Source organism: Pygocentrus nattereri, chromosome 16 (assembly GCF_015220715.1).
Source record: "Pygocentrus nattereri isolate fPygNat1 chromosome 16, fPygNat1.pri, whole genome shotgun sequence".
Lineage (NCBI taxonomy): Eukaryota > Metazoa > Chordata > Actinopteri > Characiformes > Serrasalmidae > Pygocentrus > Pygocentrus nattereri.
The window spans coordinates 38,117,614-38,135,263 of NC_051226.1; the positions used below are offsets into that span (position 1 = coordinate 38,117,614).

Consider the following 17,650-nt stretch of genomic DNA (forward strand, 5'->3'; position numbering starts at 1 on the left):
TCTCAAGGTTTCTTCCTCTTTTAGGGAGTTTTTCCTTGCCACCGTCGCCGCTGGCTTGCTCATGGGGGCTCGGACCCGGATTTTCTTTTCTTTTCTCTTCTCTCTGTAATACTGATTGTTCTGTAAAGCTGCTTTGTGACAACACCTGTTGTAAAAAGCGCTATATAAATAAATTTTGCTTGCTTGCTTGCTATTAATCTCAGCGTTACTGAGCTCTTTTGAAGAATTATCAAATTAATAACTTTCTTAGTAGTGGACATGTTTGTGTGCGATATGTTTAACATTGGAAATATTTCCGTAATTCTGATTGTGCCCATAAAATAAAACCAGATGAAGTACTGCCTGTTTAACATTACCGGTTGCATCCAAAAGACTCATTTGAACTATTTTTCACTTCATTCTCTCTGAAACTGGAAGGATTTTGCACTTAAAAGAGCAGCCTAAGCAGGTCAGCAGCTAGCCAAGAGGTTAACATGTAAACAGTACAATGATTAAGGTGGTTGAATTTCAATAACTTAAAAATCACTAATAAATTACAATAGATATTGTTCAAATAACCAAAAAAAGGTTCTCACCACACAAGCCAAATAACAAAATAAAAACTTAAAATGCAGAAAAAAAGTATGTATGTATATATATATATATATATATATATATATATATATATATATATATATATATATATATATATATATATATATATACACACACACACAAAAAATTGAATATCATGGAAAAGTTGATTAACTTATTGAATGGAAATTAAACTTTTAGATTCAGGGACCACAATTTAAATGATTTCAAGTATTTATTTGTTTTATTTGGGCTTCCAGCTCATAAAACCCACGAAAACAGGAATTAAAATTTGAATCCTGTGGAGAAATCAGCCCAAATTTTGCAAGGCATGAATGTTTTAACCTGAGTGTGACACACTTATCATCTACTAAACTCAAAGCACCTGTACAGGTTTCCCCAGGTGTCATTAAATTGCTTCAGTTTGGTTCAATTGTCTCAGTTCGGTTCAGTATGGGGAAGACTGCAGACATAACTGGCCAGAAGACCATCCTTGATACCCTCCACAGGATGGGTAAGCCACAAAAGTTCATAGCTTAGGAGGCTGGCTGTTCACAGAGTGCTGTGTCCAAGCATATCAATGGAAAGTCTAGTGGAAGGACAAAATGTGGCAGGAGAAGATACACCAGCAAAAGAGATGACCGTGGCATCTGGCATAGATCCAGAAAGAGTGGAATGAGGCAGGAGTCACAGCTTCAAAAACCACCACATTCAGACGCATCCGGGAGATGGGCTACAACTGTCGGGTTCCTCGGGTCAAGCCACTTCTGAACTTGAGCCAACATAGGAAGCGTCTCAGCTGGGCCAAGGAGAAGAAGGGCTGGGCCGTTGGCCAGTGGTCCAAGGTCCTCTTTCCCGATGAAAGTAAAGTGTGCCTTTCATTCGGGAATCAAGGTCCAAGGGTTTGGAGGAAGACGGGTGAGAAACAGAACCCAAACTGCTTGAGGTCCAGTGTGAAATATCCACAGTCAGTCAGAATTTGGGGTGCAATGTCTGATGCAGGTGTTGGTAAACTGTGCTTTCTTAAATCCAAGGTCACCGCAACAGTCTACCAGAATGTTTTAGAGGACTTCATGATTCCTTCTGCTGAGGATCTGTATGGAGATCCAGATTTCATCTTCCAGCAGGACCTGGCCCCTGCCCATGCCGCCAGAAGCACCAAAGCCTGGTTTGATGCCCATGCCATCACAGTGCTAGACTGGCCAGCCAATTCGCCTGACCTAAACCTCATTGAGCATTCTCAAGATGAAAATGAGGGCCAACAGACCCAACAACGAAGAAGAGCTGACAGCAAGCATCAAGGAAATCTGGGCTTCCATAACTCCCAGGCAATGCCACAGGCTGATTGCTTCAATGCCACGTCGTATTGAGGCATTGATGTAAAGCAAAGGGATTCCCAACCAAGTATTGAAGATTGACATCATTTTGAAAGGATCATATTTTGATTGATTTGATCCTAATTTTTCTGCAAAAACAGAAGTAGTTTGGGCTGATTTCTCCACAGTATTCTAATTTTTTGAATTCCTGTTTTCGTGGGTTTTTTGAGCTGGAAGCCCAAATTATGTAAAAATAAACAAATAAATACTTGAAATCATTTAAATTGTGGGCCTTGTGAATCTATAATCTATGAACGTTGAACTTTTTGAATGGAATTAAATCAACTTTTCCATGATATTCTATTTTTTTGGATTGGGTCTGTATGTGTATATATATATATACACTGGAGATCAAAATTAGAGAACAATTCAAGAACACTTGATTTTTTCAGAAATAATGCAATCTTCATTGGTCAACGTTTGAAGGGTTTTTGTTAGGGGCATACCACGCCATGAGAACAGCGTTTAACAAAATAACCAAAGTACTTCAACAAAAAAAAATCTTTATTTTGCAAAAATCACAATGATCAAAATTAGAGAACAGCAATGACTGTAGCACAGAGAAAGATTACCATTCAATTTTCTGAAGGTTACAACAGTCACCGGTCAGTAGGACGTGTACAGGCCTTTGCTTTGAATGACTTCAGCACATCTGCGGCCACAGGACATCACTAGTCTCTCACACTGCTCTGGTGTGATTTTGGTCCACTCTTCTTGCAATTTCTACCACAGTTCGGTGACTGTAGTGGGTTTCTTGGCCATAACTTTGTCACCAAGGATTTTCTATTGGGTTTAGATCAGGACTCTGAGCTGGCCATTTCATTGTTTCAATGTTTTCAATTTCAAGGAACTGCTTTACCTGTTTTGCTGTGTGACAGGGGGCACTGTCATGCATGAAAATCACTGGCTGATTGAGTGACCAACGCAAGGAAGGAACCACGTGTTGTTGAAGGTTCTGATACACACTTGCATTCACTCTGCTGTGTAGCTGTATGAGAGGCCCAACTCCTGCTGCTGAAAACATTCCCCAAACCATAACACTTCCTCCTCCACCTTTCACTGACTTCTTTACATACTTCGGGTTCAGTCTTTCCCCAGTGTGTCGACGAACATGTTTCCCCATCATACCCAAATAAATTAAACTTGCTTTCATCACTAAAGTGAACTCTGGACCATGTTTCCTCTGTCCACACAACATGCTCCTCAGCAAAGGTTAGTCTAGCCTTTTGATTCTTTCTGCTAATGAGAGGTTTGGTCACTGCAGAGTGGGCTTTCTGTCCAAGTGCTCTTAAACGTCGAGACACTGTATGATGAGGTAGATCCTTACCCTGTTCAGTGCTGAACTGGCGAGCAATTCCAGCTGCAGTGTTGAACCGATTGCCCATGGAGCTTCTCCGCATTATCCTGTCCTCTCTTGCATTTGTCTTTCATGGATGACCAGCCTTCTTGGGAGACTTGAATGAGTTTGTGGTGTTGTAAAGATGCAGTATTCTTTTAAATTACAGACTTGGAACGACCAACTTCTCTTGCTATGGCTGATAGGGTCACCCCTTTGGCCTTCATCTTGACAACCTGCTGACGGAGGGTTTCAGTCACTTTGGAACGGCTTTCCATCTTGCAAAGTCAGTGAAAACTGGAAAGTTAGGTTGCCAGTTAAATAGGGTTTGTCAGATAATTAAGGAAATTAGCACCAGGTGCCATATTAACACCACCAACTTGCAGGTGTCTGAAAGAGTTCTCCAATTTTGATCAGTGTTCTTTTTCAAATACCTCATTTAAGTTTTTTATACTGTGCCTTACAATGTATGCAACTCATGAAATGTGTTTGAAATACTGCTCTTTAACTCCTGTTTGGATAATTCACATAGGACTACATAGTGACCTTGACATTTAGGAAATTGTGTGTTCTCTAATTTTGATCTCCAGTGTATATATATACAAAATTAACTTCATAATAAAACTTCATTCGTCATTCACCTTTTGTTTCCCCAGAATGGAAAGATTTCCCTTTTCAGTACGCTGTGTGGCAAAGCGCACTGTGCAGCGCGCGAGCAAATATGACTTTTCCGGAGACTCTGTAAGAGTCACGGAGAGAGAAGATGTGGCTCTGTGTTCCGTCTCTGATGGTACTACAGTTTATCTGATTACTCTTAAAGGGGATCAGATCTCTGAACTACAGGAGGGAGAAACTTACATTATACAAAACGCCACAGTGAAGGAGGACCATCCAGTCCCTGTAATGATCCTGGGAGATGAAACAAAAGTGTTTTGCACGGCTCCACTGCAGCTGGATGAGAAATTAATTCGTAAAGCACAAGAGAGCATCGATCCTTCTTCAGAGAGAGCAGCTCTGAATGATCGAGGACTGTGCCTGAAAAAGGGCTACATAACCCTGACAGGAAATGTTGTTTCAGTAAGTATTATGATGTTTCCTGGATCATCAGTTTGTTCATGTTCCTCAAGGTTGGTTCAGTCTTGGCTATAGTGACAAAGAAATAGGGAAAAATGTGAAGTCAGAGAGATCCAGAGACCTGTATGTGGTTGGTTAGTGTAGTGGTTAACACCTCTGCCTTCTACACTGTAGACTGGGGTTCAATCCCCACCTGGGCAAACACCCTACCCTATACCAATAAGAGTCCTTGGGCAAGACTCCTAACACCACCTTGGCCTACCTGTGTAAAAATGATCAAATTGTAAGTTGCTCTGGATAAGAGCGTCAGCCAAATGCCATAAATATAATGTAAATGTATCCTAAATGTGGATTCAGCCTCAAACTCATTCCAGGGTCCTTAAAAGGTCTTAATTTGTCTGAAATTACATTTTGCTAATTTAGAGGCTTATTAAGTATTAAATTGTCCTTATTAGTTTTGTAACACAGTCAGATTAACCTTTTTAAATTAATATTATGTTCCGGGGGCACAAAACAGCATTTCAGCATTAAACACCCACATAGAAAAATAATCATTTAAAATGATAAAACAATTAATTTACTCCAAACATTTATTTACAGTCTTTTCATTGTTAGTTATCATTGTCCTCACTCTGTTTTTCCTCTGTAGCAGAGTGCTGTCCAGCAGACTGAGGGAGACATCCCTGTGAGAGATGTTGTGATCAAGGAGCGTGGTGTAAAGGTGACATTGTCACTTCAGAAGGAGGCAGCAATTGAGCAACTCCAGCCAGTCCAGATGATTAGGATCTCTCACCTCAAAGTGGTCAAAGACAGCAAATGCAGAAAGAAATGGAACTCCTCCGAGTTCACAGTTGTTGTGAGTATTATGAGCTTTTCTGTCTCTCCATCAATACCTTCCAAATCCAGACTTCGTCTTTCCTGTTCAGCAGATCCTGCTCTTCTTGGCTGTAACTGCATGCCTGAACCAAACATCAATTTACTCAAAGGCAGGTGTCAGGTGTAATTCCTGCCCTCAACACCAGAGGTCAGCCTCACCTGTTTATTGAACGGTTTCCTAGTGACACCTTGGTCATTTTCACCTGCAGCTCATCAACCTCCCTTTATAAGGACCTACACTAACACATGCGATCTGTGAAGTACTGCTAGTTTGTCTGCATACTGACCCTTGTATCTATACTGTTGCTGGACTTCTCTTCTGGTCTCTTGGATGCTGCCTCTTGGGTTCTCTCACTTGCTTTTGCTGGGTTTCTGTAATCTATCTTTTTTGGACTGACTCTAATTTTGGGGGTGGGGAATATCCAATCTTTTGGAAACGTAATTTATTTTGCACCTACAATTAACAGATGTTTTTTTCAATGTATAGTTTTTATATAATTTAAAATGATATAATTATGTTTACAGTGATATGTTTATGTTGTTTTCCTAGAAGAGGGGGGTCAGGACTCCCCAGTACCCTCTGTAATTTACACTTCGGTAATTAGTTTTGCCCTCATGTCTAACTGGTCCTATAACAGGGATTGATGACCAAAGGTTTCTATGTCAGGTGGGAAATGTGTCAATCTACATACATTCACATCGGAATTCTTTTTTTATAAATCAATACTTTTACATGAATTTTTACAGGCAACCATTTTAGGATAAACACTTGGTACAAGTGTTTTATAAATAAGGCTCCTGGTGTTTAGAGGAATTCACTGATTTTCAGTGAAGCCCCTGGACTACTAGCAGCATTAATGCACCTCTGTGTAAATAATGAGCCAGAACAGTAGCCTATTAATTTGGGCTTGTGGTGGTTTTGCTCCCCCAGCTGTGTGGAACCACACCACAGCAGCACCTGTGGTGAGGCAGTTTGCATATTGATAGATGAATGAGGGATGTCTATTACCCCATTTTTACACCCCAAGGAAACAGGAACTGCGAGAAAAGTGCAGACAACTAATGCTGCAAACAGTATATGTATATGGCATGAGTCTTTCAGAAGTAAAGGTGAGGAGGGGTCACCACTCTGTGAAAGACTGCACCATCAAATAGAGCAACAATTCAAGAAGAACGTCTCTCAACATAAAACAGCAAAGAGCTTCTGCTTTCCATCGTCTACGGTGCAGAATATCATTAAAGACTCAAAGAATCTGGAGAAATCTCTGTCTGTGAGGGACGAGGCTGAACACCAGTATCTGCTGGCCGTGATCTTTGGGCCCTCAGGCAGCACTGCATTAAAAACAGACATGATTCTGTAGTGGAAATCACTGCATGGGCTCAGAAACACTTCTGAAAACCACTGTCTGTGAACACAGTTCATCACTGCATCCACAAATGCTGTTAAACTCTAAAACACAAAGAAGAACCCAAATATAAACAGGATCCAGAAACGCTGCCACCTTCTCTGGGCCTGAGCTCATTTAAAATGGACTGAGGGGAAGTGGAAAAGTGTCCGGCGGTCCGACGAATCAACATTTGAAATTCTTTTAGGAAATCATGGACACTGTGTCCTCCGGGCTGAAGACCACTCAGCTTGTTATCAGTGCTCAGTTCTAAAGCCAGTATTCATGATGGTTTAGGGGGCATTAGTGCAAATGGCATGGGTGACGTGCCCCATTAAAGCTGAATGATATCAACATCTGCTGCCGTCCAGACGACGTCTTTTTCAGGGAAGGCTTTGATTATTTCAGCAAGACGATGTAAAACCACATTCTGCATGTATTACAGCAGCACTGCTCCGTGCTAAACTGACCTGCCTGCAGTCCAGACCGGTCACCACTGAGAACATTTGGCTCATTATTGAATGAAAAACATGACAAAGGAGACCCTGAAACTGATGAGCAGCTGAAATCCTGAATCAAACAAGAAAACATTTTACTTTCAAAACTACAGCAGCGTCTCCTCAGTTCCCAAACACTTGGAGTGCTGTTAAAGAAGAGGTGATGAAACTCAGCGGTAAACAAACCCCCGTCCCAATTTTTTTGGAATGTGTTGTTGGCATCAAATTCAAAATGGACAAATTTTGTACCCAGAAATTGTTTTATCAATCATCAATTTACCATTAATGTGAATTTTTACATACAACCATTTTGAGATCAGATCTGTGTATACAAATCTTTTAGAAATGAGGCAGCTGTAATTTAGTGGATTCCACCATTATAGTGAATGGTATCAGGTGCTTTCCATTTTTCATACTTGATGGTGTCCATGACAAATGTTTTTGTATCATTTGACCACATCACACGATTCCATGAGTTAATTCAGTTGCTGCGATTTGTGATTTGTGCTTAGGAAACTTCTTTTATGGGAAACATCTAGTCAGGAAGTTGGTATCAGAGAAAGGATTTTAAAATGTCAAAACCCTAAAATTCACTGCGCAGTTGGGTTCCTCTTTGTCTCCTCGCTGTATCTAGGGACAGTGTGTCCTCTAACTGGCTAACTCTCAGCTGTTCTAAAAGCTTTTTCTTAATTATCGTCCCGTTTGTGCTTAACGGCAATCTCAACTGACCACTAATGGTTTAATGAGCTTGTCCTAATCCGAGCAGGTCCACATCTGTCTCACTGGAGCTGACAGCTCTATGGTGTTCCTAATGTTGATGGATGATAAACAGATTTTATGTCTATAACCTCATTTTATACACCCCAAGGAAATGATCAGAGACAACAGAGTTCCTGGATAATAGGAGAAATGCTAATTTATTTGGTTTTCTAAAAATATTCTTTAAGAGTATCAATAATTTGGCCCCCTCAAGAAAACACTGTTCTTAAAAAAAAGAACACTCGCATAGGAATGATGAACAATTTACACGCATTTTAGAGGAACAACGGAATCATTATACTTTGTATGACTGTTTGCCCAGTTTGTTTAGGGGGGGTCTATAAATCTGGAGTTGACTGTAGTTGGATGTGTGTTTGGTACACAGCGGTCATGCACACATATTTTATAATATTCTTATCTTTTTAAATAAGGTACCAACGGATGAGCCAGAAGAAATCAGCATAAAGGTTGTGGGATTTTCTACAAAAGACAACAAATTAGTTCTGCTGACAAAGGATCAGGAGGAGCTGAATGTCGCCCACAAACTTTCCTCTGAAGATGCTGACGAGCTGCAACAAAGACTGCCAGTAGAGCTGACGGTAACCAGAAAGGGCCAAGAGGTTATGTAAGTGGAAATGTCTAATTCTGAAATTCGTTTTCCCGCTGCTCATCATGTTTAAACATTGTATTCTGAATGCTTTACCAACTTCTAACCAAGCTTACACTTGTTCTTCCAGTGCTAAAACGATCCATGATAAACAATTCCATGTAATCCATGTTAAACAATTTCATTTTTAATGTTTTACCAAATATGAAGTGAACATTGATCATTTTCATTTCCTTCCTAATCAGACAAGAAGCTCCAATTTAAAAAAAATCAGAAATAAAGTCAGTGTTCAGTGATGTGAATTCAAATCTCTGAATTTCCTTTAAATCTACACCGAGTTTTTCTAATAAGCAACTGTGCTAAACAGGAAGTTGCTGAAAGCTCCACCTCCTCTGGATGAAAATTTTATTAATCGTTTGAATGAGAGCATCAGTACTTCTTCACAGAGAGCTGCTGAAAATGATCCAGGACTTGAACAGAAAGAGGGACAAGTAGTTTCAGTAAGTATTATGATGCTGCCTGGTTCATCATTTTTTTTCATTCAAGAGCAAAATAAACAGAGTATCACTTTAATTACAATATTGAATATAGAGAAACGGAAAACCAGCCTGTCGTTGTATAGAAATATTTAGATTAACCAATGATAATGATGACTGATAGAGGCCTATCAGAGGAACCATAACAACCAGATCTGTGAAAGTCACTGTTACCAGTGAAAAGCAGTGGCCACTCTCAGGAGCAAATCACAGAGAGCCATGGACCTCAGTGACTACTGTTAGAGGCCTGTGATGATCTGTTGAATGAAAATGAGAAGATGTCAGTGTGTTGTGAGGCAGGTGAAGCAATGTCCGTGGTTAAATAGTTTGAGTCTGTGCAGCAGCAGCTTCATCAGGAGGGTCAGTGGAATGCAGATGAGGTTCATACAGTGTTGTGCAGCAACAAACTGGTCCAGAAAGACCAGGTGGCACCCACTCAAAGCAGATGAAGCAACAGCATCAGACGCACAGGATTGGTAGTCATTCGGCTCGGGAAACAGACACACAGAGTCAGTTCTGTAATGAGTGACTGATCAAAGATTACCGCGTTAACACAGTAACAGAGACTCTGACAGGTCAAATTATTACAGCCCTTTACTAAAAGGGAGAAAACAGAAAGGTAAGAGAGACATGAGACTCCCTGATATGTCAGTGGCCCTCCACTCCGCCTCAAATCACACGCTGTCTAATATTGAAATTCTGTTTTGTGATTCACTGCTTTAATATAAACTTTCACAAAGGACCATTTTAAGTTCAGATCACGGTGTACAAATCTTTTAAAAATGACGGCCCTGGTATTTAGTGGAGTTATTCAGTGGAAGGAGACTCTCAGATGCTTTGCACTGTATGTAGTCCAGTCCCTTTTTGTCAAACTCGATGGCCTGCATGAATAAAAGGTTACATTTTTGTCTGTTTGACCACATGGCACTATTCCATTTGTTGGCTCAGGTGCTGCCTTTTGTGGCTTGCACTTAGGAAAGACTACTTTTCTGAAACGCTTCTGGTCGTGGAGGTGGTACCAGAGAGGATTTTGAAATGTGAAAACCCCCAAGATTCATCTAAATTGTGCAGTTTTAAAAGTGTGATCTTTGGGTTCCTCTTTGCCTCCTCACTATATCTCGGGACCGTGTGCTCACGTGTCCTCTACCTGGCAAATGATCAGCTCTGGAGCTGGCAGCTCTGTGTTTTTACTCATGCTGATGGATGATGAAGGGATTTTATATCACTGTAACCCCATTTTTAAACCCCAGGGAAACCGGAATTGATCACAGACAACAGAGTTGTTTTAGAATAGGAGCAATGTAAAGAGAGGTTTTTTGCCCAAAAGATACAAATTTCTTTGGTTTTGTTGAAAATATTCTTATTTTTAAAGGGTTGTAGAGTTCTTAAAATAATTAAGTCTTGTAGGAATGAGTTCTATGTAGTAAACAATGTATACAGACACGGTCTTTAGGGGTGCCGATAATTCTGGAGTTGACTATGCATGTGTGTCCAATACCCAGCTGTCAGGCACATCTGTAATGCTCTAATCTTTTTAAAATAAGGTACAACAGCAAAGCACAGATGAGCCTGAAAGAAATGATGAGGAATGTCAGGCTTCAGAAAACACCTCTCTTCTTCTGGAGAAGCCAAGCTCCTCCTCCTCGACCTCTAACATGGAGATGCAGACGAAATGACAGTAGACCCGTCAGTAACCAGAAGTGGAAATGTTTAAATTCTGAAATGTAAATGAACTCAATTAACTGTTCTGCTCATCATGGTCAACATACTTTTTTCTAATCTTTAAAAACTTCTAATCAATCTCACAACGTTTGTTTTCTTTACTTTATGTCCATGTTAAACAATTTGTCAAATATTTTACCAAAAATGATGTAAATAAATGATTTCTGAATATGAATTAAACACTTTAGTATTTTCATTTTCATATTCCTAATCAGACAAAAGCCTTAACTGAAAAGAATGTCAGTGTTAAATGATTTGAAATAAAATGCTTTAAATTCAAGCTTCTTACTTTCCATCGTTCCTCATTCTGGCACTTACACACACCATTAACTGATCTCTACAATACACACTGTAAAGGACAATAAAGCCATTGCTCAGCAGGCGTTGGAGTGACCAGTGTCTTCCCTCAAATCTGATCGGCCACCCCAGATTCCAGCCCAAAATTTCTGCCATGTCACCGGCTTCCAGTCAGCTGTGGGGTTGGTGCTTGTGCCTTTAAGGGGAGAGAAGATTTGCTATTGACTTTTTGTGAACTTAAATATACCTGTAAATGAAAACAACAAAGCGTCCAGACAGTTGAATTAATGTCAATGACTGCTGTAATGCATGGAAATTGAAAGATGCAAACTAAATCAGGACGTAGATGTGAGAGGTTTCACACCAGCACATAAACAATATCTACAAGTGCCTCCCAGAGCCGTTGACTGATGTCTCTAAAGGGTATGATTAATGAATAGGAAAGGAGGTAAGATCAGGACAAGGATGTGTAATTAGACTCCACACTGTTTCTCATGCCTGCCATGCTTTGTTTGCGATGGCCTAGCTACACTATTGTCTGAAACAGGCTTGGAGAAGAGCCGGAGTCTGCCATTTTTGAGTCTTGGAAAACACTCTTTACTGAAAAACAGGCAGAGAGAGGAGCCAAATTAACAGGAGAAATGATGGACAGGTCATCTAAAGTCAAACGCTGCTCAAAGACGGTGAGACTACAGAGACTAAATTAGACTAGTTTGATTACAGAGGGTAATGAAGAAACAACCAAAACATGCACACACCTTAAACCAGGAGTATAATGCACATGCATGGTTCTAAAGGGGTGGCCTAAGGGGAGCATGTCAGTTTAGCGCTGTTGTTGGAACAAAACCTTGGATCTCCATTTTTCAGTTTTTAACATAATTTGAAACTGCATGTTGGCCTTTATATTGTTTGTAAATTTCATGAAGGATGGACCAAAACAAATGACCAAAAATGACTTGATAAAAATTCCATTGATTTACATTGAAAGTAAAGTAGGTTTTTCCCTTCTCCTGTAAAGTTACCATTTTGGAGATACGAGGTTTTCTTCCAACAACAGTGATAGTATCATCAGCTAAATAGATATAGGTAAGTGTTAAGTAACAGAATAAAAACAAATAAGTATTTATTTTGCAATCTTTTATTTAAAAATAAATAAACAGAAATAAACTGGCTTCAGTAACTGGTATTGCCCCTTTTGACAGAAATTGGTTGGTGAGGTCAAAGCCGCTGAGGTGAAGGGTTTGGGTGGTCAGGTTAAAGCCGCTGTGGTGAAGGGTTTGGGTGGTGAGGTTAAAGCAGCTGAGGTGAAGGGTTTGGGTGGTGAGGTCAAAGCCGCTGTGGTGAAGGGTTTGGGTGGTGAGGTCAAAGCCGCTGTGGTGAAGGGTTTGGGTGGTGAGGTCAAAGCAGCTGAGGTGAAGGGTTTGGGTGGTGAGGTCAAAGCAGCTGAGGTGAAGGGTTTGGGTGGTGAGGTCAAAGCAGCTGAGGTGAAGGGTTTGGGTGGTGAGGTCAAAGCAGCTGAGGTGAAGGGTTTGGGTGGTGAGGTCAAAGCCGCTGTGGTGAAGGGTTTGGGTGGTGAGGTCAAAGCCGCTGAGGTGAAGGGTTTGGGTGGTGAGGTCAAAGCCGCTGAGGTGAAGGGTTTGGGTGGTGAGGTCAAAGCCGCTGAGGTGAAGGGTTTGGGTGGTGAGGTCAAAGCCGCTGTGGTGAAGGGTTTGGGTGGTGAGGTCAAAGCCGCTGAGGTGAAGGGTTTGGGTGGTGAGGTCAAAGCCGCTGTGGTGAAGGGTTTGGGTGGTGAGGTCAAAGCCGCTGAGGTGAAGGGTTTCCATCAGGGAGAACCGAGTGGCTCTGAAATCACTTTTTACACACAAGCAAAGTTTCAGTTTCAGATTTATTTACAACTTAGTTCCAAGTTTAAGTTGAATAAAAACTGGCTTTAAACTCAGGATCACAGATGAGCTCCTTTACTATGTTGATCTGTAGGCATCTGTTCATAAACATAAACCAGCCCAAACTCATTTACTATAAAAATGAAATGGTGTTTGTAGAAATTGAGAAAAAAGCCGCGTCAGTCTCGACTGCATATGTGGACATATTTCTATATTGTGCTCTATTTACACAAAGTTAGGTTAGTTCATCATTTATGTTGAACAGACTCTCCCAAAGTTTTACGCTGCTGCGCTGACGTTGAACCGCGTGCTGCACTGGGTCGGTATGACCAACAGGTCAAAACCAGCTCTAAACAAAGTGACCGCTGGGCCCTGATTGGTGCTCTGGCTTTGCGCTTCTTTCGTTTTGACATGTTACGTTTTTATACACACAGAAACCAAAAGGAACCACAGATTTCTCAAAATGTAGGAGGAAAAAGTCGGATATTAGACTCTGAAATGTAGTGGAGTGAAAGGAGAAAGTCGCCCAGAACAGAGACACTTCAGTACAGATACACCAAAAATACTAAAGTACAGAGACTAATTACATTTACTCAGTTACTGTCCACCACTGTTGATTCTCATGTATGACTTACTGCCTCTTTGCGTTTGACCCTGCTTTTTGGATGTTGCTCTGTCTTCCCCAACTCTGTTATGGTTGCCTTTCTCCTGCTGCTTGCTTTCCTGGGTTTGACCCATGCCTGTGTACTGACGGCTGTGTTCTCCTGATTACACCAGTAAAGCTTCACTGTTGCCACTGTCTGCCCACTGACTCCACGTCACACCACAGAACAAATGTTTTTCTACTATTTGCAAAATATATATTTTTAAAATCTATACATTATTCTATAGATGTAGATGCTTGTGTGAGCTCAGGAAAGTCCACTATATGTCAGCAAAGCTAACATTAAGCTAGCTAGTCAGCTAGAAAGCTGAAGTTTTAGTGTCGCTTGACTTTACAGTGGAGTGTGTGTGCATGCAGATATTAGTGTGTGTGTAGTGGCAGAACAGCAGTATAACTTTACATATCAGCCAGCGGGTCAAGCTGACCAGCAGACATGATTAGCCAAAGCTAATTAGCAAAATGAGACACTAAAGAGCAGAAAGTGGGAATAAACTCAGGTTTGAGACCTTGCGGTTCTTGTTCTAGGACTTGAGGGAGAACGGGAACATGATAATTACCCTAAGTACCCCTTCATCAGTTTCCAGTGATTCTTAATGTAGCGCCCCTTTCCCTCTGCGGTGAATACCTATGTATGTGTTTACGAGATAAGTACCGGGGCTTGGGTTCCAGTAGTAAATGTCAAATTGGTAAAACTCTTTAGTATTGACTGGATTATGTTGCTAGGTAACCAATAGCACTTAGTGAATTGAATAGACTGTAAACAAAGCCAATATCACCCATTTTAGCTTGATTCAAACTGTAATTCAGTTTATTGCTGCTTATTTTCTCTCTCTGGATTAATTCTTTGCAAGGATATCAGTTTAAAGATTTCTTGTCCCCTTTTTGGTTCTGTTTAACAACGTAGGACAAGTGGAGCAATTATGTAAACAATGTATGTAAACAAGTCACCCTAAACACTCAACCATACTCCCAAGATGAACAAAATGCACACCTTTACCTATGTGCAGTACTAACTCAATGAAACTAATCATTTGTTTTCATATGTCTAGCATGCAGTGCATATACCACCTATGCCGGCTAAAACCCAAGGTACCCAATGAACCGGTTGCAGGCCTGTTTCGTGGCTCGGATGCGTGGTGGCCTTAAAACAGTAAACACACTGGCCGCTTCACTCCGGAGAGCCAACAAAATGAAATAAAAGGGTGATGATTCGAGCTTTAAGTTATCTTGGTTCAGTAGTTCGGAAGGAAGGTTCGTTACTCACGCCCGGGGCTCCGACCCCGCGGGAAGTTGCTAGGGCTGTTGAAGGTTCAACCGGCCAGGATTAACGACCGGCTCCGACCCCCTCCTCTCAGTGTGTGACGGCTCTGCCGTTGCAGTGATATCAGTCCCTCATTAATGGCAGAGGATACTGGATACGGACAAACGTCTGAATGTTTTAGTCAACTTCGATGCTAGTCAGACTACACAGTAGCTGTACTGGAGCTCGCTAGCCTACATCTGGAAGCTAAGCTACTCACGGACAAACATACGGCAGTTCTGCGCTGCTTAAATGCCGTCTAGCCGACCGCGTTTGGCAGCTAAAGTCACCCACTCACACAGGCTATCACACCGACAACCTAGGGCAGGTACTGAACTTATTTTTCTCCAAAAACCTTGGAAATGTCGTTTGTAGCGCCGTCGCTGCTCCACACGCGCCCTCCCGGCCTCTCGCTCTCTCTCTCTCTCTCGTTCGTGTTTCTTCTCTCTTCCCCGCCCCCGCCCCCGCCCACCGAACCAATCACTAAAGGCTCGTACAGGTGACGCCTTGATCTGTCAAATCGCGTGAGGCACAGAGGGTCACTGACAGGCAAGGTGGACTTGGTTGCACTGCGCACATGGCAAACTAGTACCTTCCAATCTAACTTTAAGAAAACCGGAAATGTCAACTTTTATAAAACTATAAACCCAACTATTGTATAATTATTTATTTATCAAACTAATGTACTAGAACTTATTATTTAATTCCTTTTAAAGGGCTACATTAAGTTCACTTTTTTGTTCATGCTGGGAAGTTTCTTGGTTGCCGATTCATACGAAACATTATTCTGTGGCTTTTGTATGTAAATGAAAATGTCTTATACACTCACTGGCCAATTTCTGAGGTACAGTTCAGCTGTTCAGTTGCTTGTTAACACAAATCAGCCAATCACACGGCTGCAGCTCAGCGCATTTAGGCATGTAGAGGTGGTCAAGACAACTTGCTGAAGTGCAGGCCGAGCATCAGAACGGGGAAGAAAGGGGATTTAAGGGGCTTTGAACGTGGCGTGGTTGTTGGTGCCAGACGGGCTGGTCTGAGTATTTCAGAAGCTGCTGATCTACTGGGATTTTCACACACAACCATCTCTAGGGTTTACAGAGAACGGTCCAAAAAAGAGGAAATATCCAGTGAGCGGTCAGTTGTGTGGATGAAAATGCCTTGTTGATGTGAGAGGTCAGAGGAGAATGGGCAGACTGGTTCCAGATGATGGAAAGGCAACAGGAACTCAAATAACCAACCAGAATCTCTGAGGAACGTTTCCAACACCATGTTGAAAGTGTGACACGAAGATTTAAGGCAGTTCTGAAGGCAAAAGGGGGTCCAGCCTTTTACTAGCAAGGTGAGCGTATGTAGCTCTTCATGATGTGAAGAGCATTTTAAAAGAGAGGCAGGTGTGGACTGCAGGCAGGCCAGTCTACCACATGCAGTCCCTTTCTAAGAATCCACACAGTAACACATGCAGAATGTGGTTTATCTTTGTCTTGCTAAAACAAGCTGGGGAATCCTTGAAGAAGATATCAGCAGCGTTTCTGAATGTTGTTCGTTTATGGCGTCCACTTTGTGTAGTGGAGTGTTACACTGCCCTGTATTTGGAATTAGAGTCTGGTTAAGTGTGTGTTATGGTTGGGTTAAGTAGACAATTAAACAGCTTTTATATTTTATTTTAAAATGTAACTTTTGCCCAGTACTGTGTATATCTATCACTCTGTTAATAACCCAAGAGCCATGGGCAAAGTGTTCTCATGCTTATCTTTAGTTTTATTCACTTTCTGTTTGTGTCGTTGTACTTGCAGTGCCTAACCGCATCCTGTCTTAGACGAGGGTTAAGCACTTTCACGTGCTGCCACAATTTACAATCTCTTCAAAAGTTTCCCACAAGTTGGTTTGCATTACTAAATAACTTGGCAATAAAAATATTTATCTGTTACATTTCAATCTTCATATCTCTCTCTGACCATCTAGCTTGGCTTATAGAATCACTATCAAAAAAACTATCAACTACAAAAAAATGAAGTATTCAGACCATAGATATTTACTAGGATTATGTTATGATCTATTCATACCCAGTACAGTAATTGTGATAGTGATATGTTAAATACATACACTATATGGCCAAAGTATGTGGACTACTATTAACTGTTGAATTCAGGTGTTTCAGTCACACTCATTGGCAACAAGTGGACAAAATAGATAGATAGTTTGTCGATAGACAAACACGGGCAGCAGGTGGGTCTCACTGAAGAGCTCAGCGGCTTCAAATGTGGCATGTCATAGGAGGTCACCTCTGCTACAAGTCAGTTTATGAAATTTTTGCTGGACTGTCAAGTGTGAGTGCTGTTATTGTGAAATGGAAGTGTCTTAGAGCAACAACAGCTCAGCCATGAAGTGGTACATGACACAGAGAGCAGGGTCACCGAGTGCTGAAGTGCATAAAAATGGCTTATTATTTAAGTGTATTTACCATACAACACCTGCAATCAAGCATATATATATATATATATATATATATATATATATATATATATATATATATATATATATATATATATATATATATATATATATATATAAATAAAGGTCACTTGCTGCCCTACTCTGCCGATCAGTCTGAGTCTCTTATGTTCATAGCGTCTCAGGGCCTCTGGCGGAGTTTTCCTCCGTTTCCATTTTTGTTTGTTCTCAGATCGGCCTTTGGCTCCCTCTCGACTGCTTCTCTCTACTGAAACTCCAGAGTTATCTTCATCTTCTCTGCTCATCACCTCTGA

At 41.1% G+C, this 17,650-nt stretch overlaps 1 protein-coding gene and 1 long non-coding RNA gene across 2 annotated transcripts; one reads left to right on the plus strand and one right to left on the minus strand.

Moving 5' to 3' along the window:
• Nucleotides 1-8,367: 8,367 nt before the first annotated feature.
• Nucleotides 8,368-10,682, plus strand: LOC108416072. The gene is made up of 3 exons (XR_001857121.1): nucleotides 8,368-8,501; nucleotides 8,851-8,983; nucleotides 10,564-10,682. It is a non-coding gene; the product is annotated as an uncharacterized LOC108416072 (long non-coding RNA).
• Nucleotides 10,683-11,564: 882 nt separating this feature from the next.
• Nucleotides 11,565-15,293, minus strand: LOC119265369. The gene is made up of 3 exons (XM_037545721.1): nucleotides 15,223-15,293; nucleotides 12,207-12,889; nucleotides 11,565-11,638 (listed from the first exon to the last, which is right to left on the minus strand). Exons 2-3 carry the CDS (start codon nucleotides 12,859-12,861, stop codon nucleotides 11,565-11,567), a joined length of 729 nt encoding a protein of 242 aa, XP_037401618.1. The 5' UTR covers nucleotides 12,862-12,889; nucleotides 15,223-15,293.
• Between the last annotated feature and the right edge of the window lie 2,357 nt (nucleotides 15,294-17,650).